The sequence below is a fragment of the Solenopsis invicta genome, chromosome 10 (genome assembly GCF_016802725.1).
Source record: "Solenopsis invicta isolate M01_SB chromosome 10, UNIL_Sinv_3.0, whole genome shotgun sequence".
Classification (NCBI taxonomy): domain Eukaryota; kingdom Metazoa; phylum Arthropoda; class Insecta; order Hymenoptera; family Formicidae; genus Solenopsis; species Solenopsis invicta.
The window spans coordinates 6,404,962-6,429,401 of NC_052673.1; the positions used below are offsets into that span (position 1 = coordinate 6,404,962).

The 24,440-nt window shown below is 36.7% G+C and overlaps 3 protein-coding genes across 7 annotated transcripts; 2 read left to right on the forward strand and 1 right to left on the reverse strand.

Moving 5' to 3' along the window:
* The first annotated feature begins 10,029 nt into the window (after nt 1-10,029).
* LOC113004861 lies at nt 10,030-12,607 on the forward strand. 5 transcript variants are annotated; one of them, XM_039454342.1, is made up of 3 exons: nt 10,030-10,371; nt 10,681-11,159; nt 11,985-12,607. In XM_039454342.1, the coding sequence occupies exons 2-3, from the start codon at nt 11,033-11,035 to the stop codon at nt 12,215-12,217; spliced, it is 360 nt and encodes a 119-aa protein (XP_039310276.1). In that variant the 5' UTR covers nt 10,030-10,371; nt 10,681-11,032; the 3' UTR covers nt 12,218-12,607. The 5 variants fall into 5 exon arrangements, 4 of the variants coding, with proteins under 4 accessions (XP_039310276.1, XP_039310275.1, XP_039310277.1 ...); XM_039454341.1 differs by having other exon boundaries at nt 10,031-10,371; nt 10,681-11,192; XR_005575697.1 differs by having other exon boundaries at nt 10,032-10,371.
* Nucleotides 12,608-12,902: 295 nt separating this feature from the next.
* LOC120358821 (putative nuclease HARBI1) lies at nt 12,903-14,639 on the reverse strand. The gene is made up of 3 exons (XM_039454339.1): nt 14,382-14,639; nt 14,061-14,296; nt 12,903-13,781 (listed from the first exon to the last, which is right to left on the reverse strand). Exons 1-3 carry the CDS (start codon nt 14,511-14,513, stop codon nt 12,974-12,976), a joined length of 1,176 nt encoding a protein of 391 aa, XP_039310273.1. The 5' UTR covers nt 14,514-14,639; the 3' UTR covers nt 12,903-12,973.
* A 6,406-nt stretch (nt 14,640-21,045) lies between these two features.
* On the forward strand, nt 21,046-22,587 carry LOC120356761. Its single transcript, XM_039454416.1, has 2 exons — nt 21,046-22,335; nt 22,448-22,587. The coding sequence occupies exons 1-2, from the start codon at nt 21,061-21,063 to the stop codon at nt 22,454-22,456; spliced, it is 1,284 nt and encodes a 427-aa protein (XP_039310350.1). The 5' UTR covers nt 21,046-21,060; the 3' UTR covers nt 22,457-22,587.
* Nucleotides 22,588-24,440: the final 1,853 nt, after the last annotated feature.

Consider the following 24,440-nt stretch of genomic DNA (forward strand, 5'->3'; position numbering starts at 1 on the left):
CCCACGGGGAGGGTGGCGATGGCCAGCCATAATGTGCCGAGCGCTCCGCCGATGATCCCGATATCGGCTGGAGAGGGCTTTGTCATGGTCGAGTACGGACCTATCGACGTCATGGGATGTTACTTCCCCCCTAGATTGAAGAGGGGGGAGTACGAGGCGGCCCTAGATGCCATGGGGAGCGAGATCATAGCTCGCTCTCCTAGGCCGGTCGTCGTGGAGGGAGACCTCAATACCCACGCTGTGGCTTGGGGCTCCCCTCGCACAGACCTTAGGGGCCGCCTCGCCCTAGAATTTGCGGCGGGGCTCGGCCTGGTCCTCCTAAACAGGGGCCGAGTCAGCACCTACGTGGGGGCCGGGGGGGAGTCGATTGTTGATATAACGTGGGCTTCCCCCAACGCCCTTAATAGGGTTAAAGGATGGCAAGTGGAGACCGGCTCCTTAGGAGAACTGTCGGACCACAGACTTATCTCCATGGAGCTGGTCTCCCCCCCCGCGGAGGTGCGTGAGTTACGCCGCCGCAAACGTGATGGACGTCGATGGGTCTTGAAAAAACTCGACCCCGAAGCCCTCGAGGTCAGCCTCCTGGCATCCACTTGGCCAGAAGTAGGAGGAGCTGACCTCGAGGCCGAGGAGGAGGCGGAGCGCTTATGCGAGGTGATGTCGCGAGCTTGCGACGCCTCCATGCCCCGCAGCAGACCGATGGCGCGCCGCGCCGCCTACTGGTGGTCCGCGAAGCTCGCAGAACTCAGGCGAGCTACCGTGGCCGCCAGGCGGGCGCACACGCGCGCCAAGCGGCGAGGCATGGAGGAGGAGCTGACAAACACCACGACGGTCCTTAGGGATGCCAGAAAGGCCCTGAGGACTGCCATAGCCCGGGCGAAGGCCGTGACCTGGGAGGATATGCTCTCCGAGCTGGATCGCGACCCATGGGGCAGGCCTTACCGAATAGTGCTGAAAAGGCTCCGCCCATGGGCGCCTCCAGTCTTGGAAACGCTGGACCCCCAGTCCCTCGGTAGGGTGGTGAACACATTGTTCCCCACCCGGGGGAGGGACATCCCGGACAAGTCCGGCCCTCCCCCAGGATGGTCCGAGGAACTGGAGGTGTCCAGGCACGAAATGGTCGCGGCCTTCGCCCGCATTCAGGGTAGGAAGGCGAAGGCGCCCGGGCCGGACGGCATTTATGCCAAGGTCTGGGCCCGGGCGTCACCGTACGTCGGGGAGGCGCTTCGTGCTACATACACGAAGTGCCTCCGTGAAGGAACTTTCCCCAGGAGGTGGAAGAGGGCCTGGCTTGTCCTCCTTAGAAAGGAGGGCAAACCCGCGGAGAGTCCCTCCGCGTACAGGCCCCTCTGTATGCTGGAAGATGCGGGCAAGATCTTTGAGCGTATCATTGCCAATCGCATCATCCAGCATATGTCCCGGAACGGTCCCGAACTGTCCCCCGAGCAATATGGGTTCCGAGAGGCACGGTCGACCATCGACGCTATACGTCAGGTCCGAACCCTCTCGGAATCCATAACGGGGGACGGGATGGTGGCGTTGGCGATATCCCTGGATATCGCCAACGCCTTTAATAGTTCACCATGGGGCGAGGTAGTGGCGGCGCTGTGCGAACACTTTCGCCTGCCGCCCTACCTCGCCGCCATCGTTCGGGACTATTTCCGGGACAGGGTGCTGGAGTTCCGCGATAAATCCGGACTCCAGCAGCGGAGGGACCTGTCGTGTGGCGTTCCGCAGGGGTCCGTGTTGGGCCCCCTGCTGTGGAACGCCACATACGACAAAGTGCACCGCGCGGCTCTCCCCCCCCGGCTGTCATGTCGTCGGCTATGCCGACGACACGTTCATAGTGGCTGAGGGGACCTCTTGGGGAAGAGCGGTTGCCACGGGCAACTGGGCTGTGGCCTGTGTCGTTGGTGCCATTAAAGGCCTAGGCCTGAGGGTGGCCCCGGAGAAGTCGGAAGCCATCTTCTTTCACGATGGCTCCTCCGGGGTACCGCCCCAGGCCTTCGTCCTGGTGGACAACACCCGCGTTCAGGTGGGTGCAACCCTTAAGTACCTAGGGTTGCACCTGGACGGTCGCTGGGCCTTTACTGGTCACTTTGACAAGCTGGCCCAGTGGTTGGACAAGAGGGTTAACGACCTAAACGGGTTAATGCCCAACCTCCGGGGTCCGAAGGTGGGTGCTAGACGCGCGTACGCCCTCGCGGTCATGTCCGGGGTTCTGTATGGAGCCCCGGTATGGTTCCGCGAGGCGCTGGCCAGCCGCCGCATCAAGAAGATTCTGCACGATGTGCAGCGGCGGCTGGCGCGTAGGATATCGCGCGCGTTTAGCACCGCTCCCAACGCGGCAATTATGGCCCTGGCGGGGCTCCCCCCGGCGGAGTACACGGCCGACGCCCAGGCATGGAGTTATGCCAGAGCGAAGGCCGTCCGCCTCATGGGGGTAACCTCCAGGGTCGCCGCGTTGCTGAGCATGAGGGCCCGTCGGCGGGTGATGAGAGCATGGAAGAGAAATCTCATCGAAAACCCGCCGGCGGCCGGATCTCGGATCCTGGAGGCCATCCTACCGCACCTGGACGAATGGGTGGGCCGCCCGTTTGGCGGCCTGTCCTACAGGACGACACAGGTACTCACCGGGCATGGTTGCTTCGGTGAGTACCTGTGCAAGATTAAGAAGGAACCAACGACACGGTACCATCACTGTGGTGCCGCCCGGGACTCCGCGCAGCACACGCTGGTAGACTGCCCAGCGTGGGAAGAGCTGCGCGGAGTCCTGAGGGCGGAAATAGGTAATGACCTCTCCCTGCCGGCCATCATTAGCCAAATGGTCGGCAGGGAGAGTGCCTGGAAAACGGTCTCCTCCTTCCTCGAACAAGTAATGCTGCAGAAGGAGGAGGCCGAGAAGGTGAGAGAGAGGCGGCCGGAGGGACGAATGCCCCCCGGCAACGCAAATAGTGGCAGGGACGGCAGGGACGAGGACCATGACCCAACTTGGCTCCCGCCCCGGCCGCCCAGACGAAGAAGAACTGCCCCCCGTCCTCCGGGCTCTAGTGGCCCTGCTGTACGGAGGCGGAGGGGCAGAAGAGCCGTGGCGGTTGCCTCCTCCCTCCCCATTATCGCGGAGGAGAGGGAGGATGAAAACCGCTGCAGCAAGGCAGAGAGGGGGCAACCCTCCTCTCCAGCGGCTGTCGGCCCCGCTTTCGGGACGCGCAGCCGCGGGAGGAGGGTTCCCCGCAACAGTGAGCCCGGCGAGGCAGACCCGACCTGACGGTCCGGGGGAAGCGATTAATGCGCGACACAATGCGCCGCCACTCCCCCCCAGTGCATCGCCGGGCTGGTGAAAGAGGGATTAACCCCCTCCCCACCACGTAGTAGAAGGTGCCCGCGCCTCCTCAAGAGGCGCGATGGGTCCCGGGAAATTCGGCGGGGACCGGATCCCCGGGCTTTGCCCCCGCAACACCATGGGGAAGAGGCGGGGGAGGGCTCCCTCTCCCCCGACCTGAGGCCGGCTTGGCCTCACGGCTCTGCCGGAGGACCCTCAACAGAGTACTCCTGGCGTGCTGAGTCGGCCTCGGCCGACTTGGTCCGGGGGACTCCAGAAGTATGCTGCACGCGTTCCCGGAGCCCCCCAGTCAAGGATCAAAGTTGGACACCCGGAGGGGTTTTAGTGGGTATGCCCCCACCGTCACGTTGACGGCGGGGGAGAGCCCCACATAACCGCCAGGCTTCCCCCGGGGCCTGGGGTATGCGGTAACGCATTTCCCCTCCGTGAACAAAAAAAAAAAGGGTGCTTGATTATCGTGAGTCCCCTTGCCTCTCACGTCGGGGTGCTTGATTATTGTGAGTCCCCTTGCCTCTCACGTCGGGGTGCTTGGTTATCGTGAGTCCCCTTGCCTCTCACGTTGGGGTGCTTGATTATCGTGAGTCCCCTCGCCTCTCATTGACACTGTAATTTAAATAAATTGTTCAAAATTGTAATTGTTCAAAATTACCTCCGTTGGCTTCGAGGCATAACTGCAATCTGTTTTGAAAACTATCCACAGTTCTAAGCAGGGTAGCTCTAGGAATGGCTGCACAAGCTCTACGAATGCGGTCCATAAAATCATCTCTTGTGGTTGGTCGTTCAGCAAAAACAACATTTTTCAAGTATCCCCATAAAAAGAAATCAGGCGACGTCAAATCTGGTGAGCAAGGAGGCCATTCAACTGGACCCCTTCGTCCAATCCATCTGTCATTGTAACTGGCATTTAAAAAGGCACGTACAATGAGTGCATAATGCAGTGCAGCACCATCTTGTTGAAGCCACATTCTTGCTCTTGTTGCTAAGTCAACATCTTCTAATAAGCCTGGTAAGTGATCTCTTAGCAACGATAAGTAACTGTGTCTATCAACGTTCTCTTCAAAAAAATAAGGTCCAATCAAATAACCATTTACAATGCCGCACCACACCATAATACTCCATCGATTTTGATAATCTATTGGTCTATACCAGTGGGGATTAACATCTGACCAATAATGGCATTTGTGTCTATTAAGTTGTCCGTCACTATAAAATTTAGCCTCATCTGAGAAAAGCACATACCTAAAAAAATTAGGATCATCGTGTAACATTTGTAAAGCCCACTGGCAAAAAGCAATACGCATCAGATGATGATTAGGCTATAAAGCCTGCGTAAGAGTGATATGGAAAGGGTGATAATTTAGAGCTCTTAAAATTCTAACAACAGTTCTTTGTGATATACCTATTTCCCTTTCAATCTGGCGAGTACTAACATGAGGATTAAGGTGAAGTATTGCTAAAATAGTTACAGCTCGCGCATCATTTTCCTCATATTCATGATGTTGACGTTGATGAACAAGATGTCCATTGCGAGCTCTTTGGACTAAACTATTGTCCATCAGTATTGTCATATCAGTTGGATGTCGCCTTTCAGGAAAACGTTGAGCATAAAGCTTTGATGCTGCATTGTAATTGCTATGATACTCCCCTAAAACTAATATAATATCAACAATCTCATTAGGACTATAATCAGCCATTCTGGAAAGATAACTTGTGAATGTAATTACCTACATACCCTGTATGTATGTTTGGAATTTTTAAATTTAAGCAACTTTAAATAGTAAATTTTTCAATTATGCAGAAGTGAGTAAGAAAGAAAAGGAATAAAACTCTATTATAACAATAATTATAAATCTTAAATCAAACGTAATTGTTTAGTTTTTTTCAATCGTTGATTATTAGCATTAGGTATCGCAGTGCTGTCAGCTACTTGCAACTTTTGGCCGGATTCTTCGACGCACGCCTATTACTCCCCTCCCACCGCTCGCGCCTTAGCAACGGCGCCGCCGGACGGCGTAACTAAGGAGCGCGATACATCGTCTCAGGACCGTGCGTTACGCCGTCCGGCGGCGCCGTTGCTAAGGCGCGAGCGGTGGGAGGGGAGCAATAGGCGTGCGTCGAAGAATCCGGCCGAAAGTTGCAAGTAGTAATGTTTAAGCATTATGCACATTTGTGTTACCCAGAAAACCACGTCATTTCAGAAAAAATACACCAGATCGTTTTTCAGGCATTTCACCTTCATTTTTAACCTTTCCAAGGTCGCAAAAACAATTTTTTCATAAGACAAGTTTGATGTAAAATTTTCCGCTCTTTCAAAATCCGCAGTCAAAAATAGGGTGTCCCATTTAAAAAAACCATCGTGACCTTGAAATAACCTTCAAAATTGACCTCAAGATCAAAACCAATGGTACAATTGAATGACCCCCTCTGTCCTGGTCAACTTTTATCTAAACCATTTTTTTGTAGATACCGTTATTTGGAAGATATTCGGGTCCATAGATTAAAATGACTCACCCTGTATATGCTGGTGATAAATAAAAAGGAAATAAACATAGAAACGGATATTTAATGAACCACTAAGTTTATATTCTTTTATAATAAAAATGTACAATCATTTAAAAAAGGTTGAATAGATATATCAAATAAACTTTCATCGTACAGCATTAAGTAATTATAAAGACTTAAAGTTACTTTGATACAAATTGAAATATAAATCTCAGACCTTATATTAAACTATTTGATATCAGAGTAAATAAACAAATAGTCTTCAAAAATCAAAATTGAGTATTGGTTTTCTTTAATGACTCAGTCGGTTCCATTTCACTTGTCAAATTTAATTATCGATGTAAAATCTTTAATTTCCTTAATTTCCTTGGATGCACACTTATTTCATCCTTAAAATGTATATACAATTACAAGGAGTATAAATATATATACCATAAATATATATACAGTTAAAAAGAGTATAAATTAAACAGTATCTAATGTTTTCAAAATTTCATTTAAATTATTAATACTCGATACTTTAATATCTTTTGAAAAGGGCATAATCTCATCATTGATATAAATATTAATATGTAAATTTGGAAAGACAGCAATTCTTTTTCTTATGCTAAAATCACTTTCAACTTTTGTAAAACCAAAGAATTTGTCGTTTCCAATCAAAAATCCCCAATCCGAAGAAGGCAGCTCCACTAAATTCAAGTTCTGTTGCAAACATTTAAATTTAATTTCATCTGATGCATGATATATTTCCGTGAAATTTCTTTCCATTATATCCCTAAAATGTAAGTTTTTGTATTAATTACTAATCAAATATACTATTTCATAATTATTATGTACTTTTTAATAATATAACCTCTCTGTCGCTTGTTTGATGCAACTTCTATTTTCCATTTCCGATTATTGAACTCAGCTTGTAACACGATGTACACAATTCATGATTAGTTTTCAATTAATATTACTTTTTTGTTAAAAATGTTGCAATAAAAATGATATTTTCCAACATTTTCTTTTAAAATCGGAGTAACAACTGGCATCTTGTATATGATCTCGTGTATGCGATGTATGCGTGATCGTGAATTCATCACATTTTGCATGTGTGAGAGGCTTTTAAAGATGGCGACCATCGGTAAGAAGTTATTCCGTTTAGCGTACTTCCTCCCAATAAGGTACATAAATCTGGAACACTTTTGCTTTGCGCGCGCTATCGAGTTCGGCCTCCTATTCTCCTACTCCATGGTATTGCCTGAGTTAAGTTAAACTTCGTACTCAACCGGTGGACTGCGTAGAATAGTCGAAATAAGAAACAATACGATTATAAGGCACGAATTAATTTTAGAAATAAAAACGTCATGTATGCAAAATTAAATAAATGTTTTGAATATATTTCCAATTTAGAAGAAACTCCATATGGAAACATGCTCATTAATTCTCGTAGAAACGCTAGATTTTTAGGTTCTTGTATTTCAATTAAATGTTTAACGAGATTATGCTTTTCGAAAAACCAAATTCTTTGTTATAATATATTTGCACTTTCAAATTAAGTCAAGATCATTTAGAACTTATGTTTAATATTATAAGACAGCAATTTTAAAGTGCAATAAAAAAAATTTTCTTCGTATGGAATTAAAAGAAGATTCATCTGGAAACTGTATTTTATTATCAAATATAAATATATTATATTTTACTTCTTAATTAAATTTAATTACGACAGTAAATAAAACCGCCAATAATGGAAAATATAGACATTAGTAACTGATGCATTAAATTGTGATAATAAAAACTAGAAATATATGATATTGCTTTGTATTGTAATAAAAATAACTCACAGCTAATTACGAAATGCTCCCGTAGTTTTATATCATACATATAAGTCATTGCAGTATGTTTCTTAACAAAAAAAAATTTTGAACAATGTGTTGACGCTTTGACAGAACTCCTAAATTCTTACGACCATGATTTGATTTCCATAAAAAATAAAGGAGGCTTATTATTTCCTCCAAAAGATGCAATATTTATGCGTGAGGTTTATGAGAAACTTATACAAATAGCTATTCTGAAATTTCTACATAGTACACCCACGGAATTTGATTCTGTCCATGGGGAAATTTTATAAATTGAGAAGTCACCACTTTCTACATATTCGCAGTTTATGATTAATGTAACGACTAGAGCTTATTGGTTGTTACGTTAATCATGAACTGTAAATACGTAGAAAGATAGCGATTTCTTAGTTTAAAAAATTTCCCCATGGACAGAATCAAATTCCATGGGTGTACATCGGCTGAGCACGAGGTCTAACTTAACTCAGGTAATATGATACAGCGTTGAGTTGTCATAAATCATAAAGGTACAGTGCGTTGCATTGATGCCTGAGGTACCGATTTTAAGGACCACGTTTCTTTCTTAATTATTTTTACCTTCATGACCAAATGCTGTTGTCAACGATCACCGCAGCATTCAGTCATGAACTTAAAAATAATCAAGAAAGAAACGTGGTCCCTAAAATCAGTACCCCAGGCATCAATGCAACGCACTGTACTAGAGAGAGTTACGCCCAACATTTTTCGGCCCTAGTGGAACCCAACTCAACTTGGGTTATCGTAAACACCCTATGGCGACTGTAAGCCGACATTGTTTTTGAGGTTATGGAGACTAAGGACCGCTTGCATCAACGCCGATTAACTTAACTGCCGTTTAAGCGTCAACCGTGATTGGTCAGTTTTACTAACGTAAAAATGCGATTGGTCAATTCCGATAGAAAAATCAGCCAATTAAGTTAATCGGCGTTGGTGCAAGTGGCCTTAAAGGCTTGTTTTCTATTCCTGCACTAGACTGCACTAGAACGTTCCATCTTGCTTTCACTAACTTTCAAATATATATCTATTTCATTTTAAGTACACACTAATTCAGGGAGTTCAGGAACAGAAAACAAACGGTACAACGACTTTCCGTTTGTTTTCTGTTCCTGAACTCCCTGAATTAGTGTGCACTTAAAATAAAATACCGTTTGTTTTCTGTTCCTGAACTCTCTAAATAAGTGTACACTGAAATAGATAGATGTTTCAAAGTTAGCGAAAGCAAGAAAGAACGTTCCAGTGCAGTCTAGTGCAGGAATAGAAAACAAGCCTATAGATATATATTTGAAAGTTAGTGAAAGCAAGAAGAAACGTTCCAGTGCAGTCTAGTGCAGGAATAGAAAACAAGTTTTTTATATCGACTTCATGGCGACTATAAGCCAACATTGCTTTCGAGGTTATGGCGACTAGGGCTGTGTTCCGTTTTTACTGGCAGTACTGAAAATTTATAGTTCACGTCACATATACTATACATTTTCAGTACTGGCAGTTAATATCGGAACACAGCCAATGTCGACTTGTAATCAATTTAAAATCATCTATACATTTACTATCAAATTTTTATTCTCATAATGACATTTATCAAAAACTTAATTTTATATTTCAAATATATAATATACAGTACCGGTCAAAAGTTTAGACTCACCTATATACTTATACGTTTTATATCAATAATCAAAATTTTTAGCAACAGATATTAGTAAAAAAATTCGGTTGTAAAGCAAAACGGTCGATGAATTAAAAATTACCACAAAAATAATTGGATTATATAAATTTATTTATATTTTACTCTCTTCAAAATAACCTCCTTTAGCCTTCAAAACGCCTGTACATATTCTGGGCATTCTTTCTATCAATTTCTTCAGAGTCAGAGCGGAAATTTCAGTCCAGGATACTTGCAGGAACTCCCACAGTTGGTTTCGATTTATTGGTCTTATTTTTCGCACGTTCCTATCCAATTCATCCCACAAAAGTTCTATTGGGTTCAGATCAGGTGATTGAGGGGGCCAATTCATGTATTTTAACTCTTTTTGCTTTTCTTTGTTGATAATATAGTTTCTGCACAATTTTGATGTGTGTTTAGGGTCATTATCCTGCTGGAAAATAAAACCACGACCAACTAGTTTTTTTCCACACGGAAAAACATGGAGTTATAAAATATTGTGATATTGCCGTCGATCCATAATCCCTTTGATTTTTACAAGATCGCCAACTTTTTCTCCAGCAAAACACCCCCAAACCATAACCGAACCACTTCCATGCTTTACTGTTGGTACTACACACTGCTTTTTCATGCGTTCGCCGACCTGGGGTGCGTTCGGAAACCTATTCCCCAGGGTAAGGTTCGCTCAAACCCGTTCATAAACGTCATTTTTTCCCCATTCCCTATTCCCAACAGCGTTCGAAAACATAAGGGAAAAACTCCCAGAGTGTTCCCTACGTACCTCAGTCGGGAGTGTGGGAAAGATTACCTGTCTTGCGCAGTGCATCAATATGGTGCATCAAATCACACAAGTGTGGTATATTTGGTATATTTTTCAAGCGCGTATAAAACAATGAGTAAAATCATTAAAATAAATAAATTATCACACTGCGTTGTGGAAAATGTGGAAAAAAAACCGATTTTTGACACGGAAAAAAAAGAAAGAGTTCTTCTACAAGACAAAACAAGTAAATGCAATTATTTAAATTGTTTAATGATCCCTTTTATTAACGCATGTATTCTTATTTACGAGTTAATTATTTTGACATAATTTATAATCTGTAGCAAGTTTTAGTCTTGTTTATTTATTATTAACTTTTCTGAAATGTAAATGATGTGTGTGTGTAAATGTAAAGTTGTTTGATGTATTATTCAGGTTATGTCATGTCACCGCTACCAGCTTTTGTGCATGCATAGCTAGCTTACTTTAATATGTACGTCAAAACGTCAAGACAATTATTTTCTGTACATTTACTATTGCACTGTACATTTTTCAGGTGGAAATGTTATGTATGTTAACATCAATGATGCTATAATTAAAACATTTCTATTGAACTACGGCTATGAAGTTTCTAATAACAGCAACATAAACAAATCTACAGAAAATTCAAATGTGGGTTTATGTTACAACATTTTACAACCATCTAATAAAATTGCAACACACAACGAAACCCAGGAAGATTACAATCCTAAACATTTCGATGACGACATGTTAAATGCAAGTGGCACATCATGTAAAGCTACATGGACTCATAAAAGCACATTATTACTCATTGATTTATATAGTAAACACAATTTACATCTACAATGATAAAAGCTGAAGCAGTGTTTTAAAAAATAGCTACAGAAATGAAAAACGCTGGCTATGAATTTTCATCCAGCCAGTGTAAAGATAAAATGAAATACATGAAGCGCTGTTATTTTAAAAAAATGGACAATTTGGGACCTAAGAGCACTGGGTCAGCTCCAATAAAATGTGAATATTTTGAAGAATTGGACAACTTATTTGGTAAAAAACCAAACGTTAAACCAGTCTCTGTTTGCAGCACATCAAAATTCAGCTGTCAAAGTATGTATAACTTAATTTTATAAATATATTTATTTTATAAATATTATAACTTTAGTGCACACATTTATTTGTAAATTTCTTATAAAATATCACCTGTTGGCAAAGAAATTGCAGTTTTACAATATTTTTTATATTTTTTAAAAGAAACTTATACTTTCAAAAATTTCATAACAGTTATGAAAATATAAAATTAATTTTATTTTTAAAAATGGTTATTTATTTTTAAATTTTGCAATTCCTTAGCTAAATGTTTTAACTTTGAGAGTTTTACATAATAATTACAAAGTTTTTCAGAAATATAAAATTTTTGAAAGTTTTTATAGAGAACTCACAGAAATTTTTCTACTACAGATATCTTAATATTAGCCTCTCTCTCTCTCTCTATATATATATATATATATATATATGTATATACAGGGTGATTCAGAACGACCCATGTGTCCCTGTAAAGACATGTTCTTGGATAAATTCTGAGTCGATTTTTCCTGTACGAAAATTTTGTCCGACGCTTACTTTTTGAATAATAAGAGGATGCGCCGCCTTTGTCTACCATGTGTACACGGCCCGTGATTTGCTAACTTTATCCTCTTATTATTCAAAAAGTAAGCGTCGGACAAAATTTTCGTACAGGAAAAATTGTCTCAGAATTTATCCAAGAACACGTCTTTACAGGGACACATGGGTCGTTCTGAATCACCCTGTATATATTGTTTAATGCTATTATCTTTGCAGCAAAAGCAGATGAAACAATTGAGATAGAAGAAGATGTAGAAAATATTGATGTTAAAGAAGAGAAAACTTCAGAAAAAGGACGGAAAAGGAAGAGTACAAGTGATGATTTACTAGATAAGTTGAACAGTAGAGAAGAAGCCAAAGAGCGTAGACATCTTGAGAAACAAGCAGTTCAACGTGAGAGTATAACTGTTTTCCAGAATGTCATGAATGAGTTGCTGAAAAAACTTTGAGTCCAAGAAATACTTTAACTTAGAAATCTTCAATCATCTGCCCAATTAATTATAAGACCAAATATTTTATTTTATTTTAAATATTTTTTATTAGTTGAACCTGTGATATTTTTCGCTATGCTGTGATTTATGTTGTACCTTCTCTTGCCCGATGGTTTCAGGACAAGCAATATACATATATTTAAAAAATATCTGTAAGGTTAGAACATTAAGTACAAATTAATTAAGTATAAAAGAAAGTATATTTTTTGCGAAAGTTTATCATAGCTAGACTATTTGACTAGTAAAAAGTCAGGGACTTAATGATATGTTCTTTTTATTTACACTCTAAGCATATTATGTGTTTTGTAATCTAAAAGTTTATAAATATCTTATTTATGTTTAATGTAACATTCTATGTTTAAATATTACAATCTACCGATTAAAGCCAATAATATTGATAGAATATAATACTCCTTTGGCTGTCTCTAATACAAAGAAATAGAACAAACAACATTCTACATTACTATGATAAATTATTCAAAAAATTACTTGACCGTTATTTAGTACAAATAACTGTTAATGAAATTTGTAATATATACAAGTCAACAAAATTTTTTAGTAATTTGTAGTAATGTAAACTTTGCGTATTTATTTTTTGTATAAATAGAGAATTTTTGTTCTAATAAAACAATACAATTTTTTCATGTTTTATTAAATTTTATTAAACACTGCCCAAATCTGCATATATACATACATATACATATATACATAATATTACTCGAGATTTCGATACAATTCTCTACATAGAGCATCGCGTCGACTGTTACCGATTTCTCTATCTTCAATTTCTGTAATTTCTTCTCTTTCATTTTGCACATCATTCATTCCTTCATTTATATATTTATTCAAAAAATCATCACCACTATCTATACATATATTATGCAATACACAGCAAGCTATAACTGTTGCAGGTATCATATCAATTCTGTTCATGTCAAGATACTTTAATCGTCGAAATCTTCCAAACAATAAAGCAAATGCTCTTTCAATTGTTTGTCTAGTTTTCGACACTGACTCATTGAAATGACGTTGCGCTCTCGTTAAATTTCCTCGATCAATGTATGGAGGAATACACCAATTTGAAACCGGATAAGCTTTATCTGCTAAAATAAACTCATTCCTGGGAAAATATTTTTTAACATTTTCACATATTAAGTGATATATATCGGAATTTCGAAAAATTCGAGCGTCATGAACAGAACCGGGATAACCTACAAAACAATCAACAAATTTCATGTCACAATCACACATTGCTTGTAATGTTATGGCATATTGACATTTACGCGTAATATAAACGTCTGGATTTTTCAATGGTGCTTTTATTGGCACATACGTTCCATCAATTGCTGCAACAACACCATCAATACCAGCCATTGCTTTAAATTTTTCTTTTATTGTTTCAAGCTCTTCTTGCATTGGCCAACAAATAACTTGAGAAGATACACTATTTAAAGCACTAATTACACGCTCAAAGCAAGCAAACAAGGTGGATTTGCTAATGTCAAATCTTTCCCCAACAGACCTGTCCACAAAAATACAGAACAATACTTATAAATTATTTTAAATTACAACTGTTATATATAATAATAAAACTATTATAGTAATTAAATTTGTTATAACTTGTTTTATTAGAATAATACAAATAATTTTATTATAAATTTTTTTCAGATTCCTATTCAGATGATTTACTATTTAAAACAAATAAGAAATATTTGCATTATTTTCTTAATTGTTTTGACAAAATAAATAGATATTTTATATGTATCTTTTATATGTATCTTTTACACGTTCAAATACATACCGATAAGAATCAGGAGTTGCTAAGAGCCAAATTACTGAAAGTAATTGCTTCTCTACTGACGTTGTTGGCCTTCCAGTGTCCAAATTTTCCAAGTTTGGACCAAGAATTGTCAATAAAACTTCAAATGCAGTACGTGTAATTCGAAAGTGAGATTGGAATTGACGATTTGTATAATTTGATACAACTTTCTCAATATATCTCTCAATACGCTGTATCTTCTTTCTTTTAGCAAACTTCTGTAATAAACAAATATTATAATATAAAACATTTTGTACAACTAATAATAATACACGTAATTAACCTTAAACTGCAATAACTAACCTTTAATAATAATAATTCTTCAATTTCACTATCTGATGAAGACGTGTCTGAATATTCACAATTTTTTAGAAGTTGTGTCCCCATAACTATAGCAGTAGCAATAATTATATTTTTGTTTAAATTTTCTGTCATTTTTTCCCTCAATCTTTACCCTAACCGTTCGGGCAGTTTTTCGTTTTACATTGACCGCCATATTTACCCAGGTAGTCACGTGATGTTTCCTGAATAAGTTAACCCCTACCCCGAGGAATAGGTTTCCGAACGCACCCCTGAATAGCGATCATGTAACTTTTTCCCTAGAGCGGAAAGGTGAAAAGTGAAAAATTTGTAGCAGTGGTTTTCTAACAGCTACACATCCTTTTAATCCATGATCACGAAGTCGGCGTTGAACAGTCGTTACAGATACTGGCTTCTCTCTGGTAGCATTCAGTTTTTCGCGAATTTCTGGTGTAGTACGAGTTCGCAAACGCTTACTTTGGACACAGATGAACTTATCTTCACTTTTCGAAGTTACTCTGGGTCTTCCGGAACGATGACGGCTCGTGTTTAACCCAGTTTCTTGTTTTCTTCTCAACGTCCTCACAACTGTAGTCTGGGAAACCTTAGTTTTCAATGATATTTGTCGTGTAGAATATTCTTCTTTATGTAGTGCTACAATTACGGCGCGTGTTTCTACGCTTAATTCTTTTCTTTGACCCATTTCGAGCACTATAAACGGAATAAATAGTATATAAATATTTCTTTTGTTCTATGATGTGTATTTACATAGAATATGATTTCTATTGTAAATTTCCACTGGAAATATAACTAAGTTAGTTAAACTTACCTTAGACAAAAAGAATAAAAAAAAATTGGTAATAATAACACTGAGAGAACTGAGCAGTAACGCAGCCAGACTAAAACGACACACGTAATGTGAACATTCATTTCGAAATAAACACGAAACAAAACAATCATAACAAGTAAACGTGAATACGTAAACAAGTGGCTATCACATAGCATGTATCAATGTTTTGGTTGAAATTCAATGTTTTAATACCATCAAAGTCAATGTTATTTACGAAAATGTATCATTTCAAAAATGCTGAGTCTAAACTTTTGACCGGTACTGTATATTATACATTGAAAATAATAAAATTAAATTTTTGATAAATGTCATTATGAAAATAGAAATTTGGTAGTAAATGTACAAATGTAAGTGGATATAATAATAATAGTGAAAGAAAGAACAAAAGTTATATGTTTATATTATTTAATATATTCAGTGCAAAATATCAATGTTGTTCAGTACAAAATATCAATATTTTATTTATCTTAATATTACATAAAATTTATAGTTTCGAAACAAACAATTCAACGATTATATATATAATCTTTTTATATATTTTTCCCTTGCATACTATTGTCAGTTTTGCATGAGTTTCTCATAATAATAAATCTAGCAGATGTCTATTGATTACACATATATAGATATTGAAGCAGTTGTAAATTATATTTTACAATGAACATAATTTGGTTCGTATACAATGCCATTCAATCATCGGATCGAAAAAAGTGAAATAGTGACTCAACTTTTGACAAAAAAGCGATAAAAAGTAACCTTTTAATCATGTAAATAACAACATTTTTTATCAAACTCTTGAGCGAAGATTAATCTCGGTCATCGACCAATGAGGACTCTATTCTCTTTTGAGAACAGTCCCAGCACCCATTGATTGAAGCTTGTTCAAGTTCACAATCAATGGGTGCTAGAATTGTTCTCTAAAGAGGATAAATCATAGAATACATCTTTCCGTCTATATGGAATGCTAGATTACCCAATTAAATCATAGAATACTCTATGAAGTTTTAAAGTCCATAAAGTATTTTGGGTGTTTACAATAACTAATCGGATCTCGGATTGGATTGAACAATGGTACTCAACGTAGGTATAGAAAATTTTCCTAGGCTAATCGGATTGACAATTGTTGTCTCAAATGTAATCCGATTGATGACGAAAGCGTGGAGACCGAGAAGCATACTTGAAAAGTAAGTCTCTTTATTTTTTTAAATAATAACACAAAAAATCAAAGATAAAGTTAAAAAGAATGATTTGAATTTAGATTTATTGTAATTTTTTTTGTCTAGACACTGAATTTCGTTTAAATTTCTTTGTAAAAATTAATAAATCTATTCTAAAGTTATATCGGAAACAAATCAAAATTAATAAAACAATTATTAATTGTTAGGTACATATTAAAGCATATAATATTTCAAGCATATAGAATTCCTGTTTATTATAAACTTAGTAAAAATAACTTTGAAATTATTCAACTACATTACACATTAATCAATATTAATTTATATGTTAAAAATCAATAATGTCTCTGAAAATGTTTTTTTATTCTTTTCCAGATCGTAAATAAACTTCAACTCCAAGAATAAATAAAACCCACATAGCACGTAATATTTCTGTGATATCACAGAATCATTGCAATATCACAGAAATATTACATATTACTGTGAAATATCACAGAAATATTACTGTGATATTACACAGTGATAATGACATTGAAATATTCCACTGATATCACAGAAATATCACAGAAATATTACTGTGATATTACACAGTGATAATAACATTAAAATATTCCAATGATATCATTGCAATATATTGTTGCAATATTTAATTCCAAAGAACAAGGTAATGTCAAATGACGTTTTTATTATGTCTTATTAATGCAACGTCACTATCTCTTTGATTAATTTCGATATTTTTAGTATCCTTAATATTCTTGGTAATTTCGGTATCCTATAGAAGAAATCAACTTACAAATAAAATAATTATGTCTTTGCCCTTTCGTGGAATAAAAGTGAAAGTTAAGAAAAAAAGTTAATTAACTTTATTATTAGTTTAGATATTTACTTAGTTTATCCATTAAACTGTATATATGTATAAACTATAATGTACGCTCTTCTGTAATCTATCAATTTAATTATTGCTTTACAACTCGATCAATAATGATTTTATTAAAAAATTACAGAAAAACCTTTGTATTTGTCTTATTACCATTTATAATTTTTACAGGAGCACAAAAATCGATTTTAATTTTTAAAAATTTTTATCATAAGGTATTTAAAAAAAAAATGTTTACACAAAGTTTTGTTAATACACATTTAATATTCACTTGGCAATAAATATTTTAAAGTATATTTAGAAGTTTTTGAAAAAAATATACATTTTTACGTCGTTTAATATTTACTGCTCGGTACATTATTTTGTGAAATAGTTTATTTATTAATATTGATTAGACTATTAAACACCACACTAAAAGGTTTTTCAAGTTTTTTAAAATATTAAATTTCCAACAAATTTTTCTTTAAATTTAATTTTTTTTTCAACTCTATTAAAAAATATGATTATATATATTCTATCATTAATTAGGTATTTTATAATGTTCATTAATTATATGTATGTACATAATGTTGCGGCTCGGTCACCGACCGTCACAACATACGACGAAACAAGTGAGCGCGTGCACAGCCGCTATGCGGTCCCGCCGTGTGTATAAGACTCCACGCAAACAAGTGAGTGCTGGCACCACCGCTAGGTGGCCGCGCCGCTGGAGACCTTCTCGTGAGTCAAGTGCAGCCACAGGTGTTATATCTAGACGCCACTGCGGCCGACCGAGCCGACTCACCACGACTCACTAGCTCACACTTCAGTGAGATTTTAAAGAAAATCGTTGCTTGTTGTAATTTGGAAACAAATACTCGTTCTAATTTTTTTCCCAATGTGACGTCCCTTGAAAAAAAAGTTGATAAACTTGTTTTAATGAACTGATTTCTGATCAGTAACGGATTATATTTTGTCAGTTAACTGATAAAACATCATCAGTTACTGATCAGTAATCAGTTTATTGAAACAAGTTTATCAACTTTTTTTTCAAGGGGTACGTGTGGAACGCTGTTCCACATAAAATTTTATATTTTTACATGTAAATAATATTTTGTATTGTTATTTAATCTTGAACATAAATTAAAATTATAATTCAAATTGAATCATTTTTTAACAAAAATGAAAAAGGATACAAGAGACTTTTTTTGTAAGTTAAACATTTATTACGTTTACATTATTGTATTGTTTTAATAAATATAATTATTTTTTTCTATGTCTAATATATATTACATATAACAACATGAAAATAACATTAAGAATAACAATAAAAATAAAATAAAGTAAAATAATTTATTTATTTAATTTCTTGCAATATTATTTAAATATCACATAAACATCACAGAAATATTTTGAAATATGACAGTAATATTACTATGAAATATCACAGTAACATAATATTACAGTGATGCGTTTTCGCGGACATTTTGATATTACTGTGATATCACAGTAATATTTCGTGATATTTCTGCAATATTTTATTTGTAATATTGCAATGTAAAAGTGATATTGCTGTGATATCACTGCAATATTACGTGCTATGTGGGAAATTATTGGAAAATGGATTGACATGAAAAGGGCATTATTGAACAATATCAATTTGTGCTAACTTAAAATTTGTAAAATCTGCTATTCTTTGTTAGTTGTTCATTAGAGAGTAATAATATAAGAACGGAATATACATAAATAAAATTCAAATAATTGTATGCATATATGATGCGATTCCATTTTTATATTATTACTCTCTAATAAACAACTAATAAAGAAAAGTAGATTTTACAAATTTTAAGTTAGCACAAATTGATATTGTTCAATAATGCCCTCTTCATATAAATTCATTTTCCAATAATTTTTATTTATTCATGGAATTGAAGTTTATTTACGATCTGGAAAAGAATAAAAAAAAACATTTTTAGAAACATTATTGATTTTTAACATATAAATTAATATTGATTAATGTGTAATATAGTTGAATGATTTTAAAGTTATTTTTACTAAGTTTATAATAAACAGGAATTTTATATGATATGCTTAAAATATTATATTGTTTAATTTGTATCTAACAATTAATAATTGTTTTATTAATTTTGATTTCCGATATAACCACAAACTTTAAAATAGATTAATTAATTTTTACAAACACATTTAAACAAAATCCAGTGTTTAGACAAAAAAAATTACAATAAATCTAAATTCAAATCATTTTTTTAACTTTATCTTTGATTTTTTGTGTTATTATTTAAAAAAATAAAGAGACTTACTTTTTAAGCATGCTTCTGCGTCTCCACGCTTTCGTCATCAATCGGATCACATTTGAGACAGAGATCGTCAATCCGATTAGCCTAGAGAAATTTTCTATACTTACGTTGAGTACCATTGTTCAATCCAATCCGAGATCCGATTAGTTATCGTAAACACCTTTTATGATAGAATTTAGAAATTTTATAGTAACAAATGCAAAACTCACAATATATTTACTTGTTTAACAATCTTCTCTTCCTGTCGCCAGATCGTCGCAACCATTCTTGTATACATGCTTTGTTCGGAATCCGGCTAAGTCACGAGGCACCGAACGACGGGTCCCGATAGCGCACATCCCGATAGCACACAAACCACTCACAATGGCAGATGCCTAGAGATTTTCCGTAGGTTGGGTTAGATAAGTCAAGATGATTGGTTGGTTGGCTATCGAGATGTGCGCTATCGGAACCCTCCCGGCACCGAAAGCCTCGTTCGAACATCGTGTCCGTCTCTCGCTCACTCAAGCAACGAATACGGAGCGCGATGCTAGTACCAGAGAGGAACCTGAGAGAGGACAGGCTTCGAGTTTAGATGGAACCTTATTTTGAAGCGCCTCTATGTTTCGTGAAAAATGGACATTGAACTACGTAGCCAATGTCCATTTTCCACGTCGGTAATGTCCACGTTTAGGTGGTTCTCAGCGGTGCTATGTCCATTTTTACGGTTCTCTTCCGTGCTATGTGCAGGAGTGAGAGATGCATCAGTTGGATAAAGACGGATAATGGATCTCTGTCCGTCTTCTGTTTAGACCATCGCACAGTGCGGCCGAAGGCCTCATTATGCGGCCAAAATTCGAAAAAAAAAAGTTTCTAGATAGAGTTTTTTCATCTTTGAGTTGGCTGAAGTAATCCTCTAAGAATTGAAAACCGTTCGTAGTAACGTCCTATACCCTAAGTCCCCTCTTTTCTTTCAGTCGCAACGCGGCCTTCACCCAAACATCATATTATTGTAGATACACAGGGAAAGTTATACACGTGTGAAAGTTCTTGGAGTAAAGGAAATCTAACAAAACCAAATGGAATCTACATCTAAAGGTTAGTAAAATACATAAAAACTGTAGTAAATATCAATACGTTAACAAAAAATTTTTAGCAGCAAAAATATGAGGATATATTTTTCGTATTTTTGTATATAAAATTTGAGTTTTCAAACCATATAGTAATAAAACGCCATCATATGCTGCCTTAAAACCTATTAGAGGTTACTCAGAAAAGTATTAGTTACTGAATAAAACAAGATTTAGCTGCTACCTTCTGCTACTTTAGGTTTTATGCAACTTTTTGTATAAAAGAAATTGAATATTCGATAACGCAGATATAACGATTAATAAAAAGTTAAAGAAAAGAAGCGTGAAAATACTAAAATTAATAGAAAAAAAGAAAGAAAAAAAGCATCGAAAGAGAAAGTGGGAACTACATATGTATAAAAGTAGAAAGAAGGAGAATGAGTCAAAGAGAGTTGATGATAAAAATATATATTTATTTTTTAGGTTCCAGTAATACGACGGAAGGTGATTTAACAAGGCTGAAATTATTCAATGAAATAGAAAGCATTTTAAAGAGTGATACAAAAGAAATTTATGCTAAGGTGGAAACACTTTTATCCGAAAGTGAAAATTCAAGTTATCATTTATCAGATGAAGAAAAAAAGCAAATATCAGATCAAGTACATAAAATGAGATCAAGATGGGATTCAAGTAAAAGAATAGAAGAAAAATTTTTGAAAAAAAATCATGATTGGTTACAAAAATCCATTGAACTGAAAAAAGAAGACCAAAAGAAGAAGAAAAATAATAAAGAATCAAAAGAAAAACAAAATGATGAAAAAAATTCCAATGCAGGTCGGCGAGAACTCAGTTTCTCAGAATCTTCAGAACGAAGTAAACGCAGGAAAACAGAAGAATTACGAACGAATGTATCAACTGAAGCTCTCCTATACTCAGCAACAAGTAAATTGCGTTCTGAAGGTAATACTGATTTTGCAAAAGTGGTGCGTGATATTTCCGAAGGGAGTCCTACAAAAGCTTCGAAATACAGAAAATCTTTGGAGTCTGCGAATAAAAATATACCTTTCACTAATAATGAAGCTTTATCGTTGTTTATTGAACTTGGATTATCTCAAAGCAAATACCAGCAGCTGCGAAATGCTCATGTGCAGAAAAAATCAAGGATGATTCCATCATACAAAAAGCTACAGAAAGCAAAATTACAATGTTATCCAGCCTTAGGTTTTTCTTTCACTGAAAATGAAGCAGCAGTTACATTGCAATCTCTATTAAATCATACGATTGACCGCATTATTCTTCATCAAGTAGAAGTTATAAAATGTTTATCTGAAGAACAACTACAAAATTTAACCTTAATCGTTAAATGGGGCTGTGATGGTAGTTCGGGACACAGTGAATATAAGCACAAGCTCGATGAAAACGATGTTAGTGACGAAAGTATTTTTTTCACCTCTCTTGTCCCATTGCAACTTATACACAGAGACTCTACGACGAAGAAAACTACAATAGTCTGGAAAAATCCAAGGCCATCATCACCAAGATATTGTCGGCCAATTAAAATTCAATGTGCAAAAGAATCAGTTGACTTGACGAAAAAAACAACTAATGACATAGAAAACCAGAAACATGATCTGAATGCATTTGAAACTACTGTTGACGGGAAAATCGTGTGTGTTAAATATGATTTGTCCTTGACAATGATAGATACGAAAGTATGCAACTCACTGACAGATACAACATCTGCGATGCGTTGTTATCTGTGCAATTGTACATCAAAAGATTTCAACGACATAGATGCAATGCTTAACAAAAAAATTGTTTCAGATCACTTAAAATTTGGCCTATCATCTCTACATTGTTGGATTAGGTGTTTCGAATTTATATTACATTTGTCGTACAAATTAAAAATCGAAAAATGGCAGGTACGTAAGGGAGAGGAAAAAGAGTCGGTTGAAAACAGGAAAAAAATAATACAAGCTGCTTTTAAAAAAGAAATGGGCTTAAATGTTGACAAACCGAAAGCTGGAAGTGGAACATCGAACGATGGTAATACGGCTCGTCATTTTTTTGAAAAGTACCAACAATCTGCAAAAATAACTGGAATTGATCAGGATATTATACATCGTTTTTATATTATACTGCAAGCCATATCAAGTGGACATGACATTAATTTGGACAATTTTAGACAGTATACTGAGAAGTTAGCTAGAATGATTGTAGAAAAGTATGATTGGTATTACATGCCAACTTTAGTACATAAGCTATTAATTCATGGCCCAGAAATCATTCAAGATTCAGTTTTACCTATCGGTCAAATGTCAGAAGATGCACAAGAGGCCTGCAATAAATTTTATTCGATCTATCGCCTGAGCTTTACTAGAAAAAACTATCGTCAAAAAACAATGGAGGATGTGTTCAAAAGATTTTTAGTAGCTTCTGACCCATACATTTCTAGTTGTAGAAAATTGCCAGCTAAACAGCTAAAATCTTTATCAGCAGATGCTATTAATTTATTGTCGTCTCCATTTGTTGATAAAGAAGAGGAGCAGGACAGTACTGATATTAGCTCTGCCTCTGAGTCAGAGACAGATGCTTATGACCTTCATGATAATGAAAATTTTTTTATGTAATTCTTCTTTAAAGCAGGAAATACTTTCCAATTTTATAATATTAGAGTATACGTTTTTTAAATACTTGTATAAATTATAATACAATTCAAAACTCTAGTTTCGTGTATAACCTATAATTTTCAATTTTAATAAAAATTTTTGTGAAAACTTGAAAAATGTTTGTTTTAGTACACTTATTTAGTATAAATGAAATTATCCAATAGTAACAAAGAAAATGTACACGAAAAAACTTTAGAATTCTTTGCATGACACCATATTGGATCCGCCATTTTGAATTTCGTAATTCTGACGACGGATTCGTGATTAGCGACCCCAAAAACCCCCGAGTACGAGGTTTCAGGTCAATCCATTAAGTTTTCAAATTATGGCCGCACAATGAGGCCTTCGGCCGCACTGTGCATCGGTTAGAGAGAGAAAGTATCGCGGTAGCAAACACGGAGCGAGCGGCGATGTTATCTCTACGGATACTCTCCTCTCCACTTCCCTCTCGCCTATCTCGTTTTTCGCGCTACGTTTTGGCCATGGTGGAAGGGATAGTATGGTGTGTGCAGTTTGGCTAAACCACGCCCACTTTTGCTCTGCAAGGGCTACAATGTACCAGACAGTCAACTGTGAAAAGTAAAATTATTTAGTGTCAGCCTGTTGGTATGCTGGATCTACCTTCTTTGTTTCACACATGTTAGTTTCTCTTTCTACCCTTGTATGTGGGTGTTTACGATAACTAATCGGATCTCGGATTGGATTGAACAATGGTACTCAACGTAGGTATAGAAAATTTCCCTAGGCTAATCGGATTGACGATTGCTGTCTCAAATGTAATCCGATTGATGACGAAAGCGTGGAGACCGAGAAGCATGCTTGAAAAGTAAGTCTCTTTATTTTTTTAAATAATAACACAAAAAATCAAAGATTAAGTTAAAAAGAATGATTTGAATTTAGATTTATTGTAATTTTTTTTGTCTAAACACTGGATTTTGTTTAAATTTCTGTTTGTAAAAATTAATTAATCTATTCTAAAGTTTGTGGTTATATCTGAAACAAATCAAAATTAATAAAACAATTATTAATTATTAGGTACATATTAAAGCATATAATATTTCAAGCATATCATATAGAATTCCTGTTTATTATAAACTTAGTAAACATAACTTTGAAATTATTCAACTACATTATACATTAATCAATAT

Coding starts and splice junctions, on each gene's coding strand:
- LOC120356761 (XM_039454416.1), top strand. CDS start 21,061: ATGAGTCAAAGAGAGTTGATGATAAAAATATATATTTATTTTTTAGGT.
- LOC113004861 (XM_039454340.1), top strand. CDS start 11,033: ATGAAAAACGCTGGCTATGAATTTTCATCCAGCCAGTGTAAAGATAAA. Junction 11,253..11,984: donor ATCAAAATTCAGCTGTCAAA/GTATGTATAACT, acceptor TTATCTTTGCAG/CAAAAGCAGATGAAACAATT.
- LOC120358821 (XM_039454339.1), bottom strand. CDS start 14,513: ATGACAGAAAATTTAAACAAAAATATAATTATTGCTACTGCTATAGTT. Junction 14,297..14,381: donor AAGAATTATTATTATTAAAG/GTTAGTTATTGC, acceptor TGTTTATTACAG/AAGTTTGCTAAAAGAAAGAA. Junction 13,782..14,060: donor GCAACTCCTGATTCTTATCG/GTATGTATTTGA, acceptor TTTTGTGGACAG/GTCTGTTGGGGAAAGATTTG.